We start from the raw sequence: 20,782 nt of genomic DNA on the forward strand, positions 1-20,782 counted from the left end.
TGGGTGGCTCAGTGGGTTAAAGCCTCTGCCTTCAGCTCAGGTCAAGATCTCAGGGTCCTGGGATCGAGCCCCGGCATCAGGCTCTCTGCTCAGTGGGGAGCCTGCTTCCCCCCTCTCTCTCTGCCTGCCTCTCTGCCTACTTGTGATCTCTGTCTGTCAAATAAATAAATAAAATCTTTTTTAAAAATAATGGTATATTTGAAAATTACTTAGAGAGTAGATTTTAGGGACCCCTGGCTGGCTCAGTCGGAAGAGCATGGGACTAGTGATCTCGGGGTCATGAGCTTAACGCCCACATGGGGTGTAAAGATTACCTACATAAATAAAAAACTTCTAAAAATATATTTTTAAAAAAGTTTTCAGGGTGCCGGGGCGTCTCAGGTGGCTAAGCATCTGCCTTTGGCTCAGGTCATGATCCCAGGGTCCTGGGATCAAGCCCGGAGTCCCACTTTCTGCTCAGTGGTGAGTCTGTTTATCCCTTTCTGTCCCCCAACTCCTTCTCTCTCTTTCACACTCACTCTCTCTCAAATAAATAATCTTCTAAAAAAATTTTTTTTAATTAAAAAAGCTCTCATCACAAAAAAAAAAAAAAAGTTGTATGTCTGGTGATGTTAATTAGACTTACGGTGGTGATCACTTTGTAATATATATAAATACTTAATCGTTATGTTGTACACCTGAAATTTATATAATGTCAAATGCTACATAAATCTAAACTTTAAAAAGTAAAAAGTAAAAAAGCAAATGAGAAAAAAAGTGCCGAGACCCTCCGTGGTGTGTTGTGCCTTTATGAGGCGCGTGAGGCCTGGACACCGGCCTAGACCTCACCAGGCCTCTGCAGCTGTGTCCAGACAGTAAGAGAGACCACAGGTAGTCTCGAAGATATTCCCTAGATCTGCAGTTCCAGTCACTGGCTATGCCTATGAGCTGTCCTGTTAAGGGACAGACTGAGTCAAAAGAGCTCTCTCCCTCTCTGGTCATTAGCTCGTATGGGGTCCTTTAAAAGCTCGTCTGATCCTTCTGCTCATTCTATCAGGTGTTTCATTCAACAGACATAAAAATGAGGGCATCCCAGGGCAAAGTCTGAACCATTGAAAAGACGCCCGCCCCTGGCCCCGTTATCACTGTTGAACCTGGGTGATGGCTTTATGGAGGTTCTTTATGCTAGTCTGTCTACTTTCATACGGGTTTGCTATCATCCATACTAAAAAAAGTTAAAATAATGAAAAACCCACCTCATTCCACCCTTTCCTGTGCTAGATACTTACTTTCTGGATGGATCTTCTGAAACCTGCCCCCCCCCAAAAAAAAGGTACTGAATTTTTTTTTTTTTTTAAAGAACTACATCTGGAAATTGTAAGGATTCACTATTTTTTCACCTTGCACACTAGAGAATAGAGGGGTGAAGAAAGGCACAGTGGGGTGTCTGGGGATAGCCATGAAGCGTTGAGCCCCCTCCTCCCATGGGCTCTGTCACTTTGTAATGGTGTCAGCTAGGATACTACGGTCCCCAGATCCTTGTCTGCTCCGGTGTACTGTTGCCTGGCCCAAAGGAGACCATCTGTGCCTCCAAAGCCCTTGGTCCACATGTACCCAACCCCACAGTTAAAGCTTCATTACATTTGTTGCTGCAGGTACAGGGCTGGAGGGACGGTGGTTCTCAAGCTTTAGAAGACAGAAGAATTAGACTGCACAGCCTCACCCCCAAGATTCTGGTTCGATCGGTCTAAGGGAAGGCCAGCTGCCTACCGGTCCATCAGTCACACAGGTGCACCTCCTGTAGCTAGTCCAACCTTGAGAAGCCCAAAGGAACGGTTTGGAACAAGACGCAGGCACAGCAGAGGGAGGCAAACTGCTCCAAGCTCTACTTGGGAAGAAAATCCATCTAGCCACAGAATCAAAAGCTTCCAAGGCTGGGGACAGGGCGTCAGTTTCTTTCTACTACCAGATGGGCCTGAGAATGACCGGAAGGAGGAAAGCAGGTACAGGTACAGGTACAGGGAGAACTCTACTGTCATGGCCTTTTCCAGTTCATACCCTGTCCATCATTTACATGCTCCTATCGTATTTCTGTTTTCTACATTTTACCCAGAAAAGTCTCATCAGAACTTACTTGTCCTTCCCTTCCCATGGCCTACTGCTAAATCTCCCTATATATCCAGGGGGATATTTTTAGAATGTGGATTGGATCAAGCCAATTCCTAACTTGAAAACTCTACAACTGGTCCCAGCTCTTTGGGAAAAGTACACATCTCTAAAATTCCCATCAAGGCCCGTGTGTTCTCATCCCTCCTCACCTCTCACCATACCATGAGCCCCATTTTCCCTTCTTTTATGGCACTCCAGCCCCAACAGCCTTCCCTGGTTCCTCCAATATGCCACAGGACCTTTGCCTGTGCCATTCCTCTGCCTGGGATAAAATGTTGCCTCTTTAAGGAGACTTTCCCTCAACACACAAGACCAGAACAGTGTTCCCTGCTATACTCTCTTACATCCTCCTGGCTTTTCCAGTATAACACAGATCCAACTTTTATTTATATATTTATATGATTAGTGTCTGTCTCCCCAACTAGACTGTAAGCTCTATAAAGATAAGGTCCAAATCGGTTTTGCTTCCATTGCCATAACTGGTACATTATATTTGCTCTACTACTATAAAATAAATGCCAAGTACACCCTTGTCTGGAGAGATTGTGAATGAAAAAGAGAAACAAGACACAAGCTGGAGAAATTCATGATGTACATGACAGGGCAGTGAAACAGTGCACTTTCTCCTGAACGTGGGTAATTGAGAAGCTTCTCCATTATCACAAGAACAGTGGTCACCAGACACAACAAGATCTCAGGCTCTTTAAAAAAAAAAAAAAATCTGTCCAGGACTGTCCCCAGAGGGCGATGAGAATGTGACTTAGCCCTCAGGGAAAATAGGGGCTGGAAAAGAGGCCAGAGCAGACTGAGGAGGTAGCAGACTGAGGACCAACCTCCTCAGTGCCCTTCCTGTCACCTCTCTGGACCCGGAACTTTGTCCCTCAGTAATGGGACTCAGAGAGAACAAGGAGGAGAAAGTCACAGACAGCACCCATCTTCCTCCCTCCTATCTGGAGCCACAGAAACAGGCGAGCTCAGGTTATCTGCATGCTCTTCTCCCCCAGCGATGAACTGGGAGGTAGGGCGGGTGGGGAAATTTAGACCAGTCAATTCAGAAAACAGGGTGGTTTTTCTGCTGGGCCATCAGACACATGCCCATTCAAGGGAGGCCAGGCGAGCTGAAGTTTAGGTCCTCTGACTAGGCTACCGAGTCCCATCAATTACACCACGTGGAAAAAACTTTGGACGGTTAAAAATAACATAGGGGTCTGGTGTTTGGAAGATCTGGAGTGTGGAATGCCAGCTTGTCAAATCCAGAGCACTGCCGACCACAAGCGTGTGCTAGGAACATGCTTACACACGCCCGCCGGGAAAGGAGGGCCAGAGACCAGCACGGTGCCCGCCCCGGCACGAGAACGCAGACCAACTCTCCACGGCCCCCCACTTCGCTCGGAAGGACTTCCAAGCCCTCTTCTAGCTGTGGATGGGGCTGGGCTCCTCCAGGAAGGAAGGGCTTGTCTCCCCCTTGGAGGAGGCTGCAGTAGATGGAAGCATGAGCCTGAAGTTCAATCACAGCCGAGTCTGTTCACCTCCGAGTGCTGTTTCTGCTTCGATGACATTCTCGATCTTTCCCAGAAGGACCCACCGTGGGCACCGATTAAGTAGCATGCAATAATCGAAACTCCCGGACAAAACATCCCACAGAGAAATCTTTCCCAAAGTTCCCTCACACATTCTTCAAAGAGTAAAAAATAAAATAATAATAATAATGCCATAGAGTTCTAGAGCTTCTTTCTTCTGACGAAATCAGAGGCTGTCTTACTTAAGATCCCATTTTCCTTAAGACGACCATGTGGGGGGAAATCAGCTAGTTCATCTTTCCATCTTACAGATAGAAAAGCAGGGCCCCTGTGAACATCTAGTAAGAAGGTCATAAGGGCCAACTCTTCCGAGCATTTAACATGTATTAACTTATTTAATTCTCCCAACAACCCTCAGAAGGCAGAAACTATCGTTCCTATTTTACAGATGAAGCAACGGAGGCACAGAGGGGTTAGGAATCCTGCCCACTGTCAGGGACTTTGCATTTGCACCCAGACTCTCTAGCCCCATAGCCTGCATCCGAGTTCCAGAACCCAGCCAGAGAGACCCTGCCTGCCACACTGCTGTCCCCTGGGACAGTGCTGGGGCGTCCAGAGTGCAGGGCTCTAAGGAACGCTGAGCACCGGGGTGATGTCCCGCCTCCCCCCGAAAGCTCCCTGCGCCCCAGGCCTTCCTGCAGGAGGGAGAGGGCAACACACAGGTGCACAGGCTGAATGGGCCATGGGGGCCCATGTGCCTGGGTGGCTTTGAGGGAGTAAGACCTGCAGGATAAACCAGCTGAGTCGTCCCAGAAGGAAACACCATCCTAGAGTCCTAGAGACTGGCAGCCCCGCTCCCCCGATTTGAACCAGGCTTTGATTTGAGCCACGAGGATCAGCGTTTATGGTTTCCTCCCTTGACCGCATGTGTATATTTTATTTATACCCTTTATGGGTTATTGCTGTTATTTTGAAAGAAAAGATGTGGTGACTGAATGATAGAAAGGGGGAAAGATTTTTAGTTTGACTGCTTCAACAGGCTTTATGCTACAGTCCTTCCCTATTTATTTATTTATTTATTTATTAAGATTTTATTTATTTATTTGACAGACAGACCACAAGTAGGCAGAGAGGCAGGCAGAGAGAGAAGAGGAAGCAGGGCCCCTGCTGAGCAAAGAGCCAGATGTGGGGCTCGATCCCAGGACCTTAGGATCATGACCTGAGCTGAAGGCAGAGGCTTTAACCCACTGAGCCACCCAGGCGCCCCACAGTTCTGCCCATGTGTGGGCCAGGACTGCCCTATAGTGGATGGGATGGGGGCTCACACCAGCATAGGCCCCCCGCGTGCCCCCTGCACCCTACACCTCTGGGAGGAACCCTGAAAAGGACCCAGAACATATTATGTAGGAAACCAAGAATGAGGATTCCATTCAACCTTAGTGAGGAAGTCTTTAGAGGCAGGCAATCCTCCTCCCTGCTGGGGGCCAGAGGCTGGCAGCTCAGCCTCCCCCTGAAGCCTCTCTTGGCCTCCGAGGTGTTCAAGTACTTCCCAGGGATTAGCTGCCACACTGGGACTCCACTCAGAGCAACCAGGTGCCAGGCTATTTCCCATCTTTACCTTCTGTTCATGGACCACCTTTCCACTCCCATCCAGCCAAACAGATCCATTCGCTCCCTTCCACACATTCCTTCCCATCTGGCCTTTTCTCCCCCAGAAAGGAAGGGGATTCTAGAAGGAATTACTCAAATGATTCCCAGATCTCTGTTCACTTCCCTGTCATGCCTGCCCTTCCCCACCCTCCGCCCTCCACTGCTCCTCTAAGCCTGACCAGACCCCATTGTCCTTCCAGACTCAGCTCAGGACACGCTTTTTCTTTTCTGATTTCACAGACCCCTAAGGGGCTGGTCCGCTCATTTAGTGCAGAGTAACCTCACACACTGTGTTTCTTCTCACCTGGTTTGCTGTGTGCAAGCTTTGACCTTTTCCTCCTTCCTTCTCCCCACTCCCACATGCACGAGATTGAGTGTGCCCTCCTGGGGACAAAGCAAATACTCTTCCCTTCTTTTTGTGCCCCTTCAGGGCTTTTTGATCAAGGTACGATGCACGAGGAAAAGGAGAAAGATGTCAACAGGGCAAGGACAAAGGGGACAAGGGGTCAGAAAGAAACCAAGGCTGGAGATACAAACCTTGATATTAGGCATTAAGTGGATTATTCCTCTATCTAGGGCTCAGAGAACGCTGGGGAGGCTTAGGCCTGAGTCAAGAAATGAAATAAGAAGCAGAAAGCAAAAGAAAAATAAAAGGGTAACCAGCGGACTTTTCTTTCCTGGGAATTTCAAAAAGCTACAATACAGCCTGAAGGAGAGAGGCCAGGAAGTGGCCCAAGGCTGCCCAACGTGGGTCTTGGAGAAGGGTGGGCATGTTTCAGATCTTTCATATTGTCCAAAGTAGTTCATTTGGGTCGAAAAGGAGACAGGAACTCCACGGGGCAATAACCAAGATCGTTCCATCAATCAGAGCATCTTTTGTTCTGTACTTCTCAGGAAACCAATCCCATTCCGGGCAGGTCATGGGTGGGAATGAATGATTGCCAGAAGAGGGACCTATACTATAGGGTCTTCTCACTTTGGCAGCTCAACAAATACTAACACAAGAATCCTACCTCTCAAAGGACAGCAAGGGCTAGCTTGGTCTCAGAAGGCTCAGCCTCACGAACCAATCAGGCTCCATCCCTCCTCTCATGCTGACCCAAAACTCCAGCCCCTGGGATGGCAACCAATGCCCCCTGGTGTGCTCTGGACCGCGGAACCATGGGAACTCTCCGAATTTCACAGAACTCTATGGAGGAGGGTTCATCTCAGCCACCTTGTGCATCACTGACCTAAAACCGAATGATCCAAACCTGTTTCCCATCCCCCAGAGATGTGTGTAATTAGATAAAATGAGGACAGAATATGTATAAGTATGTGTTATACTGGGATGACTGCCCAGAAAGGAAATGAGCACCAGGAACCGGCCGGCCCTGTGCGAGTCCTCTGCACCGAAGGCTACACACTGGGACTAAGGCACAGTCACTTGGAGAGAAAGTGCTGGTGCGGTGTGACCTTTCTGAGTTGACGAACACTTTTGTACAATTCTGCTTCTACAACCTAAGTTTGGTGCGCCATCAGCATTTTCTCTGGCTTCCTGCACCAGGATGTCTGGTGGACCAGAATCTGAAATAAAACTTGACTCGAGGAGCCCATCACCACCTTTGGTCTTCACCTTACTCCTGACCCAGAACCAGGCCTCTCTGCTGGGTGGTCCCTTCTCCCAAAGAGCCCCACCGCGGAATGATGTGGAGCGTGGAAAAGCAGTAAGGGTACATACAAAAGTGACAGTGATATTTTTCTCTCTCTTGATATGAAAAACGGAGACCCCCACATGATCTCCAAGACATCATTTTTTGCTTCACTGTCAAGCGAATTTATCTGCATTGAACATAGTCGGGACAACGAGTCATTCAGAAAGCTTTATCCATGTAGGTGTTGGTTCCATGAAAGTACGCAAAATGCATCGTCTCCAAGAATATACATCTGAAAACAGTGACTGGGCCATCTTTACCTCCAAAACTCAATGGGACAGGTCCCAACACTGGGCTAAACCATTATGGTACTCTCACCTTCTGGCCTCCTCCATCTTAAAAACTCATTAAAAATCCTCAGATATAAAGAATGCTACAGGGAGTACCTGAGTGGCTCAGTGGGTTAAAGCCTCTGCCTTCGGCTCAGGTCATGATCCCAGGGTCCTGGGATCGAGACCCGCACGGGCCTCTCTGCTCAGCGGGGAGCCTGCTTCCCCCACCCCCACTTCTCTCTCTGCCTACTTATGATCTCTGTCTGTCAAATAAATAAATAAAATCTTTTTAAAAATAAATAAATAAATAACGCTATAGGAAATCCTATACATACATAGCTGAGCACATAGTAGATGCTCAAGAAAAACATGGTCAATTTATCAGTAGCTGTTCACAAGCCTCAGGTTACTTACTTCGTCCCTGAAAGGAGCAAAGTGAGAAGACTTGTCTTGGCTTCCCAAGACCAAAGTGGGTCTTCGCTCCACAAAAATGAAGCGGTGAAGAAACAAAGGGCTCGTATAACTGACACCGACGTTCATCAGAGCCAAACATGCCACGTGCAAGCAAGGCTAGGCTGGTGCCTGTTTCCCAACTCCTGAAACTGAAGAATTTAGAGAGAGGAATTCTGCTGCCTTTTCCAGACTCCTACAGTCAAGGGAGACAGTGAGAAACGTGTCCACCCTACGGGGCCGGAAGCGAAGTAAGTAGGAAGGGCAGTATGTCTGCTTGAGATTTCATTTGCTCAGTTATTCCACACGGAGTTCTTCCAGGCCTGCTGTGCTAGAGCCTGGAGTGGACAGGCACAGGCAACCACCATTCCAGCCTTCCAGGGCCTTGTTCCAACTAACCAGAGTTGAGTAGTTCAGCGGCCAAGATCTTGGGACGATGGCGCCGAGGCAGGCGTGGCCGATTCTACCTGAGGGTCTGCAAGGACTTCACTGGAAAAAGGGGGGCCTCCGAAGTGCCTGGAAGTTGAGCAGGTAGGTGCCCGCGGAATGTGCCTGGGGCAGGGAGGGGCTGGAGGAGCCACAGCGGTTTGGTAAGACTATAGGAGAGGATGGGGTCATGGTCCCTCTGAGCAGGGATACAGAAGCATCAGTTTAAGATCACAAGCTCTCCCACGCCCTGCATTCTGGGGTTCTTAACCTGGAGCCTCTGGACCCCCAGGGTATCCACAAATGGGCTCCTCAAGGTCCAGGAACCCCACATGTAGATGTTCACATGTATATGCATTTTATTTTTCTGAGAAGACAACCCACCACAATTATAGGATTCTCAAAAGGGTCTACAGTTGCCAAGGAGAAATGAGGAAGAGACATTCCACAGGACATTAAGTAGCCTGAACCCCACAGCATGGGGTGGAAACCATGGTTTTCTGTCTCTGCCTCCCACATAGAGTTTGGTCTCTGAAATGGCCTAGGTTTTCAGAAGTAGCAGAGCGAAGAGGATGAGGGCAAGAAGAGGGGAAGAAATCACCGTTCTCATCACCAAAACCAACATCTAGGTATACTGACTGTGTGCCAGGTGCTGGGCACGGTTTTAAAAACCAATACCTCTTTCCATAAACCCGGGGAAATATGTCTTTTCGGCCTCCTACTCCCAGAGCTAGAATTGCAAAGCCAGGTCCCGAAATGTGAATACGAGTCACCCAGGGCAATTCTCTGCAATCCCCAGATCAGGCTCAAACTTTAGCTGGCAGTTGCCTAGCAACAGGTCACCCCGAAGACACATCACCAAACCGAGATGCCAAAAAGGCGTTTTGTGGACAAGCTGGTGCCGAAAAAGAGCCCCCCACGCAAGTCTGCCTGCCAGATCTCTCTGGGATGCGGGGGTGGGGTGGGGGGAAGGGGTTGACTTTGCAGCTGGAAGGCAGAGCTGGGAAGGTGTGCAAGTGATGGTGTGTTTCCCCCCACCCACCTGCCCCCACATTGGGAAGCAGGCACAGGAACACAGAACTGAGGGTTGAGGGAGAAGGCAGCCGGAGTAGAGAAGGCATCTGGCGCCTCCACACAGGCTCTTCCCAGCCATTTCGGAAGCCACATCAAGTGGCAAAGATCTGACTTGCACCTCCATCCAGACCTCCATCTACAGCTAACTGGGGACCCAGGAAGCAGCCTCTATCCAACTCTGCAGGCAGCTTCCTCCCTTTCAGAAGCAGCAAGCCCGAAAGAGGCAAAGAGATCTTACTTTCTAAAATTCCGATTTTTTTTTTTTTTTTAATGGAAAGCTCAGAAATTCCTGCAGCTGAGTCAGGTGAGCCTGGGAATCCCAACACAAAGGCTCTCACCCAAACCATCACACAGGCCAACACCGGCCCCTCTCCCTGGGCAGGTGCTAGAAAAGTTGGGTAGACGGGGCCTTCTTAGAACACGTCATCCCTTCTCCAGAAAGGTCTTGGGGGCTGGGGGAAAGGGCCAATAAATACATCAGTCTGAAAGAGATTCGGGAAGAACAAATGCGGAAGTCAAACAACAACAAATAAGGCGGATATAAATCCAGATAAAATATTAAAATCATTAAAGGGCTGCTGCTCCCTGAAGATTGGGAAAAATGAAGAGAGTTAATTAAAAGCAATCTCCATGCACTGCTGAGCCAGCCAGCCCTGATAAATCAACAGCTGGGGCTGCTGTGGAGGGCAGTCAAGGGGCTTCGGGGGGCTGGGGGGGTTACCGTCCAGGGAGGGGGGTTGCTGCAGAAACAGCCGTGACGTCAAATTGAACCCCGCGACTTAAGTTTCGCGTCTGTTAAATATTTTATGGCCACTGAATAAAGTTGTTCTTCGATGGGGAGAAAATGATCAGCAAACAAAGAGGGGAGAAGATATGGATGAAGAGGTATTGTTTGTTGGATTCAAAACATACTTGGAAACGTGATGTCAGTATCTCTGATCTTGCCCCAAATGCAGAAGCTTTTGCCTTTTTTTTTTTCTTCTCTCTCTCTCTCTATCTGATCACAGATAGCTGCACCTTCTCCGATCTCTCTACAAAACTCTGGGTGATGTTTGCCCGGGGGCGGGGGGGGGGGGTGGTTGAGGGAGGTAGGGCCAAGTCAGGGAAAGGAACAGAGGGAGGGCAGATAGGAAAGACCTTAAAAATTCTCATTGCTGACTTTTAGCACCAAAAGACAAAAACCCCCAAAAAAACTCAAAAAACAAAAAAAAAAAAACACAAAAAAAAAAAACACAGACTTTTAGCACAAAACAAAAACGTCAGCAAAAATGATGGGAACTTTTTTTTCTTGCTTGCTTGCTTTCTCTCCTTTTTCCCCCCTTTCTTTCTCTACATCCTTCCTTCCCCTTTTTTTCTGCAGTCCGATAAAGTTTTTGTTTTTCGTTTTAAACAAAAAACAGCTCAGAATTTTCAGAATCAATCTAAGTTACAAAACAGCGACTTTCAAAGTGTTACAAGAACAGCCCTTCTCTATTCTAAGGGAACCCGCCAGCTCTTCCTTGATGGAAATATAATCAAGAGAAATGATTGGGGGAAAGTGTTTTTTCTCCTCCATAGAACTGGGATTGGAAGGGGAGTGTGTGCATGGGGAAACATAAGGAATTATGCATTTGGATATGCATTTTAATTAGGTGGACAGAAGCAGCCGCCTGTTAATTTTTCTTGCTTGTTTCCACTTAGCATTCATCACAGGCAGAACCACCATAGAGCGCTCCCACGATAATAGATGGTTCTGCATTGGCTAAGTCCTCAGGGAAAATAATTAGCAGGAGAGAATATATTCTCTCCACTCCCACTACCCCATCCACCCTGCCCTCCCCCATCCCCAGCACCACATTGCCTCCCCTCCCCACCCCCCAATCCACAGTGGTTTCCCTAGGAAAAGCCTAGGGGGAGAGTCCCGCCTTCTGGCTTACAAGGACTTACTTTGCCCTGCCAAAGAACCAGAGTCTGGAAGGAGACACGGACAGACTGGAGGCCTTCCTTGGAGGGGAAGCTTCTGGATGCAGGGAGGGAGGCTACCCTGCTGCCCGAGTTCTGAGGGGCAAGCTGGCCATCGGTGTTGGCCAGGACAGGATGAAGAAAGCCCCGAAGAGGGTGAGACAGTTCTCCTGAGTTCACCGGGCAGCAAACAAAGATATGTAAAGAGTTGTTAGTTGAGGATAATGGGAGCCCAGGTGACATTTTTTACTTAATTTGCTTTTATAAGGTAAAGGAATGTTGGAGTGTTGCAGCAAGCTTGACTCTGAAGGCTGGTGATGAAGATGGAACTCTCTAGAATTTTGACCACCGCCACCATGCGCCCCATGGTCTACTTTGACATAAAGAATCAACTCGGGCACCTGATCTCCTGTGTTAAAAGCGCACCTTCCTCGTTGACCAGCAGAGCAAAGCTTGAGCCCCCCCGCCCCCCCCCGCCTCTCCTCCCCTCTTCCTTAAAGTTGACTTGATGGAAGGAGCCAGATACTGCCAGATGACGGAAGCCCAAGCTCCCGGAAAGCTCTCCCCTCTGCCCTCCGAGCTTGTGTTTCCTCTGATGTTGTGGGGCCCACTCAGCTCAGAGCTGACAATGGGAAAAGAAATGAGGGCTTCCCCTAAGCTCATATTCTCACCTATTTCAAACCCAGACAATGGGGAAAATCCCAGTGAGATCTGGGGCTATTTACACGCAGCTGGATGAGTAAGGCTTTGCATTTCCTGAGAAACAATGATTAGGCTTGCTGTGTAAGGCCGTACTCATTTCATTTATTTGAGTTTTAATATATAAAAATAATGTTTAATATATGAGGAATGGTTGACTCTGAGAAGGCCTCAGTCAGCTCCCTGAAACCCCCATCCTCCTAGTTACACGTCCCATGTGCACTTCACACCTGTGGAAATGTCTTCGCACCCATTATTTCGGACACCTTGGGGGCCAAGCAGGGCCGGGTGCAGGGGGAAGGGAGGAGAAAGGAGACCTCCCAAACCCTTCTTGCTGAGGAAGCCGATAGGTCTGATTTACTAACTCTGGCCTTTTAAGCTGTCCCATGCTCCCCGGTGCTCCCTTGCCCCCAGTTGCCTAACGAAACTTCCACCCTGCCCAGGAAACAAACCATACCTTCACTCCAAGGTTCACCAGGTCCTGGAGCCTCCCCACGCCCAACCCTGACACACCCCGAGCCCTCCAGAGGCAGTGGAGACAAGGGGAATGCGATCTCCATGGCTGGGGATAAAAGTAGGGAGTCTTTGGGTTCTCAAAGGAGTCACCTGGCCAAAAAAATAATGGTATTCCTACAGGGGAGAGGGGATAAGGAGGTTGCATTTTACAACAGTATTAGTATTTTTCCCTAAGTTTACAAAGTGGGCATTGCCTCTACTATTTAGAAAAGTAGTCCCTAAGTTTTAAAGAGTCTAAAAATGAAGGGCATATACCCAAGAGAATTGAAAGCAGGAACTCAGCTATGCACACACCCATCTTCATAACCACGTTACTCACAATAGGTAAGAGACAGAAGGAAGCCAAGTGTCCCTCTTCAGGGGAGTAGACCAACAAAATGTGGTATGTACCTACCATGGAGCACTATTCAGTCTTTAAAAGGAAGGAAATTCTTGGAGCCCCTGGGTGACACAGTCGGTTAAGCATCTGACTCCTGGTTTCAGCTCCAGTCCTGATCTCAGGGTTGTGAGATGGAACCCCAAGTCAGGCTCCCTACTAAGTGGAGAATCTGCTTAAGTTTCTCTCTCCCACTCCCTCTGCTCCCCCTTCCTTTCACACTCTCATAGGCTTGCTCTCTCTCTCTCACTCTCTCTCTCTAAAATAAATAAATACATCTTTTTTTTTAAAAGGAAGGAAATTGTGGCACATTTTACAACATAAGTGAACCTTGAGGACATGATGTTAAGTGAAATAAACCATCACAAAAGGACAAATATTGTGTGATTAGGTGCTTAGAAAAGGTAAATTCATAAAGACAGAAAGCAGAATGGCTGTTACCAGAGATGGGGAGTTACTGTTTAATAGGTACAGAGTTTCTGCTTGGAATGATAGAAATATTCTGGAGATGGATTCTATCAATGGTTGCACAACATTATGAATGTACTTAATGCCACTGAATTGTACACTATAGAATGGCTCCAAAGGCCCATTTATATGTCACCAATGTTAAATATACATGTTATGTATATTTTACCACAATGAGAAAAAAAATTAAGGGGCTGCGTCTGTCTGCTGGAGGTCAGGGTAACCATTTTGGTTTCTCTCTTATTTTGCCTGAGAATCACAATTTGGGCTTCTGTGAATTCTCTGATGGGTTTTGCAACCCCCTCTTCCTCCTTTAGGCTTGTAGAAAATTACCAAAGGAGGTTTCAACCAAAGGAAAGCCTGATAATAACTCCCCCAGAGGAATCTGGGATATTCTGGAGGCACATCACAAGAGGAGGAAGAGGAGAGGCAGTGAATTCCAATTTAGATAATTGCTAATACCCACCAGGATACAGCTAGCCCCTGCAAGTCTGCTAGCCACCTCCATTCCCTCAGCGGCAACACGGGGTCCACTAAAGGAAGCACAGTGAGACATCAGTACGGGTCCACTTACTTCAGCTCACTAAACAGACAGGGCTCTGCAGCTGCCCATATGGAAGTGAAGTAAGCACTTTTATTTCCATGTCAATAGAATGGGTGCCATAGGGGAGGAGAGACCATGTCCAGGGAGACTGTGGATAAATGAAATCCAAAAGAGAAAAATCTTCTGCTTGCTTCCCCCTCTCCCTCCACACATTTAAAGAAAAGAAGGTGGGGGGAGGGGAGACAGGTGTTGTCAATAATTCCAGTCTTTTCTACCACCAAAAACTTTATCTGAGTGCTAATAAACAGCAAAAGAGGCCAGATAAGTCTTCCCACTTCTCCTCTCTCCCTCCTCTGGTTGGGGTGCTAATGAGAAGAAAAGTATTCGCGGAGGAGAATCAGAAGAAAAACCCATGTTCTAAAGGGCCCACCACCTGGTCCTCAGCCTTAGGTGCTGAGAAGGGAAAGGGGTGCCATCCGGGTTAGAACCCCAACCGGTAGCATGATGTGGCAGGACTGGACCCAAGAAGATGAAACTAACAAAAAACTCCCCAGTCTTAACAAATCCCCCTCAGAAACACACTTTAAAAATGAGAAAGAATTTGAACTTTGGCCCCTAACCATCCCCCCTCTCCTAATCAACCATAGTAAGAGCTACCACCAAGCTTTTGACCTGAAACGAATCTGGGCATCCAATTGGGAATTTGGGTGCATCCCCCTCGCCTTAAAGACAAGGGGTCTGCAGCTCAGAGAAGCTCTGTGTCCAAGATTCAGTGGCAGGTTCATGGCGCCACTGGGAGCAGGTGCTCAGGGCTCTGGATTTCTCTCTCAGAGCTTTTTCTTCTCCGTGACTCTGAAGTCATCACAGCTACAGAGACAAGCAAGTGGTGAGAAATGAACATGGGAGAGTGACACAGTTCGAGATAGGGGCCACACTGATGCCAGGTGGGAAGCTGGAGATGCAAAACCTTTTCTGCTGGAGCTTCCAATGGCAATTAATACACACAGCAGGTTTTCAAAGTGAATAACGACACAAATGCGCTCATGTCACAGCAACCTGAGATGACCACAGTCTCTGGATTCAGTGGGGGGAGAGAAGTGGGGAAAAGGGGGATTAGGCATGTGTCATCATTGTTTCCCAGACACCTATCCAAGTCCGGGGTGGAGAAGGACTCACTGTGGGCTATTCGAACCCCATTATTAGGCACTCTGAGTCTAATCCCCTCGCCCCTCCCTACTTCCAAACATAGCCCCTAACTCTTAGCCTTCTCAAGGCTTCTCTCTCTCCCCCTTCCCACCCCCCCACACCACTACTTTTCACAAACACAGCCTAGAAATTCCCAAAACAGCCCTCTCCCCTTTTCCCACCCACCCCCACCCAACACCTTCTAACCACTGCTTTTAAAACTCTGATGCAAATCACAGGCTTCAAAAACCTTCCTTGGGTGACAGTTTTACGATGCTAAGCCCCATTCATCCATATGGCCTCACAGACTGTGAAACACTAGTAACCGGACCAATAAGAAAAACAAATGAGAAAAACACCACAACACCTCATCACGCCCCAGTCACTGACACGACGAAAGAAAACTTTGGAACTTGCTATAGATCAGAATATCGGGCTCTCTGCCCGTGAAACGGTCATCTTTTCAGAGTTCCGGACCACACAGGGGTTTTACCCACTCACCTACTCGCCACCCATCCCAGCCCCAGGCCACACTTTATCTTTCCTTGTTAAAGAGCTACATAGTCAAAGACTATCTCGAGCTGGGAATCACACTTACAGTGGCTCCTGCTGGATAAACCGAGGCTGCCCCAAAACTCTTCAGCAGGTTGTGGTCTTTCTTAGATCCTGGGCTTGCCACATTTGGCTACGCTTCTGTCTTCTACTGACTTTCAGAACATTCAAAAACCACAAAAGTTATTTTGTCGAGGTTGGGATAATAAACAGACTTGGATTCTGGTGTCTTTTATGACCCCCCCCACCACGCCCCCCCCACCACCACCACTACCATCGGTGGAGGCTCTGCTTTGAAAACAGAGAAGTCAGCCTCAGTTTCCTTTCTGTTTCTGGTGCAAAACAAAGCCTGCTGACCGTGGCATTTTATTTTTTGCCTTGATCTGAGCAGAGGGCTCTGAAGCAGCTTTAGACATTATGGTCTTTCTCAGATGTATCCAAATTCCAGCTCCCTGCATGATTGCATAAAGACAGAGAAAGATGAGATGTCCAATTAAGTGCCCTCTGAATGCCAGCCCACCTTGGGGATCTCGGCATTGTCCATTCTCTTAGCCATCTCTAGAGGTCTCCCAGGTGGTCTGCAAGGCAGGCTATTTTCAGAGATTTACCCTGGGACAATGCCTCTACTTGGGTTCTGGCAGAAATTAATATCCTTTATGGGTATCTCATCAAAACCAGACACTCTTCCTGCTGAAAAATAATGTGTGCTAATGAAGTTTGGGGAATTCAGGGATTGTTTTTTTTTTTTTTGAGTGGCAACCAGAAGTAAATGGAGAAGGTGTCTCTTAGGCATCTGTTGGCTTAAAATATCTGAGGGTCCTTTTTCATAAGGGGCTAAAATAATGTCCATAAAAGGCAACAAGTTCACAAAGTCCCAACCGCCATATCCCCCACTTAGTACCTACCCACGGTCCCCCCTACTCAGACAGAAAGAGCTAAGAGGAGATTAGAACCAGGAATGCAGCTCCCCCCACCCTCTCTTCCCTGATATCTAAACTGAGTGCCACAGCAAGAGTGAGGTCTGGCTCCCAAATGGCCACAATTGCACAACATTCACAGGCACTAAAACCACTTTAGATTACAATACAGTATACCCATATCCTAGGATGTATAAAGAGATGAAGATTTGAAGTCCATCTACTCACATGACCTGTTGTTTAACCTTGGCTAAGTAAGTGTGTATTTTTTTCTCCCAGAACTGTGTCCTTAATAACAAAACAGATAGAGACACATACCTCCAAGCAAGGGAAACTACTTACAAAAGAGTTTCAGTACAATTATGTATCTGTAGGTTCACAGTTAGAAGCATGACGAAATAGTTCACTGGTCTCATTCTTTTTAAACAAATAGTTACTTGAGGAAAAGCCCTGTTGGTTTATATAGAATAATTAAATAATAATAACAGTTATTCTTTTCTAAGCAGGCAGTTATAATAATAGATGCGTATGTGCATAATCAAGTCTGGCAGAAGGTGGCAGACATTCCCAGTTAAGTGCATACAAACCAGGGTTTTGATAACTTAATAAAAGAGTAAGTTGTTTAAAGTGTTGATAGCAGATTTGGGGGAGGGTGGTTTACTTGAACTAGAATATCGAGTAAGATTAGAATCTATATTAAAAGCATCATGTTTCCTAGGTATACAGAAATCAACCAGAATACGTTATGTGACTTACTTCTACATAGACCTTTACCAAATCCATATCTATGTTACCTGCATGGGTTTTACCTCATTACATGGCCCTTCACTTGCTTGTCCACGTAAGAAGTGAGGGTTACTCACAGTCTAAGCTCAGACAATGTAGCTGCTAAATTAAATAATATGTAATACCCATTTACACATCATACAAGTCTATCAATGCTGTTAAATTCTATTTGTCCAGATGTGACTGCTTGGTTGTGGGGCCACCCGCCGTGTCCTCTTTGTGATCTGATCAGTCCAGGCGGCTCCTGTTTCTGCCTCTAACACCCTGTTGGGCAGTAATAAGATGTTAAAGGCGCCAACAGAGAGAAACCAGACTGTCAGCTTCAGAGAGGAAGGGGGTGAAGGGTACGAGGAGGAAGAATAAGAAAGGGAGTTGAGGGGAGATCAAAGACAGGCAGGAAGAAAGCCAAACTGCTAAGAGAGGAGATGTGGTTCCAAGGAGCTTGGGACCCTAAGGAAGACCCCAAAGCAATGAGATTCAAATTGTACCATCCAGTCACCCGAGCTACTAAATTATTAAATGTCCCACATGGAAAAGCTATAATGAAAAATGGTCCATACTCTGGGTAGGCAGAGCCCTACAGAGGTGTTGCATGAAACCGGAGCTTACTTCTCCCCAGCATATTAACCTACCACCACTTTATTCCCCAATCCTAGAGGAAACCTTTGTGTGATGGTTTCTGTAGGGGGCGTCCGTGTTGTTAGCTTTTTTTTAGGAAAGGAAGAGAGAGACTCCGACGCACACAGAGAAAATGCTAATGTCGTTCAGCTCCGTTTCATTGTCAGGAGGGACACAAGAGGATAAAAACCTAGCTCTCCAAACCATTCTCCCTGCTCCCCTCCTCCCAACACCACCATCCATCCCTTTAGCTGGATGTGTCTCTGCGCTTTGTTCTAATTTATCCTATGCATAATTTATTTACGTGTGTATTGTTTCCCCGATTAGCAACTTTTAAAAACAAATGAAATGTATAAGATGCTTTATTAAACAAGTTGTTTTCTAAAATTAAGGCTTATGGTATAGGTTTCCCAATAACAACGTGTGTGCTCCCGCATTAGGAGTTAAAAACCGTCCGGAGCGCAGGAGGCTTGGCTCGCAGGGAGAGGGAGGTGAGTATTGTTTACACCCCATTACCTCCAGGGAAAGGGTTTGGGATGCAAAAAGGAGAGGCTAACTAAAAATGACCACTCAACTCCCATCTAGAAAAAGCAGGCAGGGGTGTTGTGTATATGCTAGCGCGTGCGTTTGCGTGTGTGTGCGTGTGTGTGCGTATGGCGACACAGAATTACAAAACATCTCATTGCAACTGTCTCTAATTATACAAAGTACGAGTATAATAATTCAAAACTAATTCCACTCAACCAGCCCGCTTCTCCGTCCCTTCCTCCACCTCTAATGCCACCCTACTCAGACACCCTCGCCAAACACGCACCCTTCTGCAGTTCAAAAAACAAACAAACAAAAAAACTGGAGCGAGCTGGGAAACCCTGGAGCGTAGAGATACTGCGCCTGCCCGCGCGTGAGCAAGCTCCAGGGTAACGATGGTACCGCTTTCCCAGTAGGAAACAAACCTGGCGCACATGTGAAATTGATTTCTCTAACTTGAGTTTACCAGGTGGCATCGGCCCGCCTATGTGATTTCGGCTGGAAATGGGGAAACTGCAAACCAGCTGTAGGTTCGGTAGAAACTCACAGCATCAGCGGTGTGGCTGGCGAGCGACCCGGAGCGAGGATGCTGCGAAGTTCGCCCATTTATTCTGCCATAAAACATTTTCTTTCTTGGGTGAAACGCTGTGGCGTTCAAGTGCAGTGTATCGGAGCCTGCGAGCGAGAACTAAAGCCGGGAGCCGCTCTATGATCAACATCATCTTACAGTATCCTCTTAACGGCAGCTTTAATATATATGTGTATTTAAAACTCCGATACGGGAGGCATTACTACCTTTTTCCCTATTACTGATGGGAGATAAGCTGGTGCAAACACGTGCTATTACTGTCGCGCGTTCCTTCGCGCTGGGAACAGCGCCCCCCCTCCCCCGGTGCGAACCTGGTTTTCAACTCCAGGAGGAGCCTGGGGTGCCAACGCGGTGCGCTGAGTTGAAAGAACCTGCACGGACATCGGTCACACACCCGGGAGAATTCTGCATGAAACGCCCCCCACCGGCACCTCCCCCTCCCTTCGCCCTAGGCTTCCAGCCCAGCTGGGAAGTCCTGGTCCCAGAGGCGCGGACCCCGGAGCCACATCGCGCGGCGATCCGGAGGGGAGCTCTCCTCTGCCAGCATCATTGCCAATAGCACCCCTTGTAGAGCGACGCTAGTTTTCCGAAGCTCCGCGATCGCGTTCGGACTTGGCGGCTTAACAGTTCCACCGACTGGAAGGAAGGAAGGAAGCCAGGATGAAAAGGAGGAGGAAGGAAGGCAGGCAGGAATTGGCTGTCGGACTCGGGGACTGGTCCCCGCATGTCCTCGCCCAGCCCGCCCCCCTGCGTCCGGGATCTGGGCGTCCGCTCAAAGTCTCCCGGCGGCGGCCAGAGGCACCTGCCCCTCGCTCTGGCCGGGAGCAGAAGCTGCCTGCTCAGGCGGGGAGCCCCAAGCTGCCTCTCCGCCCGCTTCGGCTTTTCACCCAGAGGAGGCGAGAACACCATTCATAAGACCTGCAGGTTCCCTGCCTCCAAATCAACCCCAAGTTAACCCGAGTCGTTAATATACTACAGCCAGCTCACCCACAAACACACACGCATAAACACACACACACACACACACACACACCGGTGACCGCCCGGAGCGCCGTCACGCTCGGGGGGCTGCCCCTGCAGGAAAGCCCCGGGCAACCACCTGGGCCGCAGGGCTCCCGGGACCCACTGCTCCCCCTGCGGTCCTCCCAACTCCGGAAGGTTTGCACAAACTCCCCGCAAGCGATCGGAAGGCGTAAAGCGCCCGGCAAACTCCGGAGGTGCCACGGTCCGCTCGCCCCGGCGGACCCAGCAGCCCGACAGGGGCTGCGGACTCAGGAGGCGCGGGGCTCAGCCAAGTGCACCCAGGCGGCCCCTGCCCGGCGCTCGCCCCCAGCACGGCCGCCCCCCGCGCCGCGCTCGCCGCCCCGCGAGGCCGGGCACTCGGGGGACCGTGCTGTCCCCGAGCTGCCCACGACCCCCCTGCAGAGCGCTCGAGCGCCTGGCTCCCCTGCCGAAAACCCGTCTCGGTGCGTCCTCCAATTAAGCAGAACACAAATGTAACAATTTTCTTCTTGTTAATTTCATCTCTTGACATTTCTGCGCGTTGGGGGGAAAAAAAAAGAAGATGAAGAAGTAAGAGCTGAAAGAAAAGAGAAGCCCCGCCGCGGCTGCAGGCGCCTGCAAGCGCAGTGCATTGGCAGCGCTCGGCACGCGGAAGGCGCCTTTTTTTTTCATATTGAAACCAGGCGGAATATGTACATTTTTTAGTCTTACTTACGCTTTCAGGGGGTTGTGAATGACAGTCGCCATTTTGCTACAATGTAACAGAATATTGTCTGTCTCAGAGTTCTAAAGGTTCGCTCAGGGGAAGCGGCGAGCCAATCAGAGCA

The 20,782-nt window shown here is 48.5% G+C and overlaps 1 protein-coding gene across 1 annotated transcript in view; it reads right to left on the minus strand.

The window, feature by feature from the left end:
• DPF3 (double PHD fingers 3) overlaps window positions 1–20,702 on the minus strand; it is a 258,611-nt gene extending 237,909 nt beyond the window's left edge. The window contains exon 1 of the mRNA XM_044230777.1: window positions 20,671–20,702. Within this exon, the coding sequence (XP_044086712.1) occupies window positions 20,671–20,702 (32 nt within the window). The remainder of the gene's footprint in view (window positions 1–20,670) is intronic.
• Window positions 20,703–20,782: the final 80 nt, after the last annotated feature.

This window comes from Neovison vison, chromosome 13 (genome assembly GCF_020171115.1).
Source record: "Neovison vison isolate M4711 chromosome 13, ASM_NN_V1, whole genome shotgun sequence".
NCBI classification, from domain to species: Eukaryota; Metazoa; Chordata; class Mammalia; order Carnivora; family Mustelidae; genus Neogale; species Neogale vison.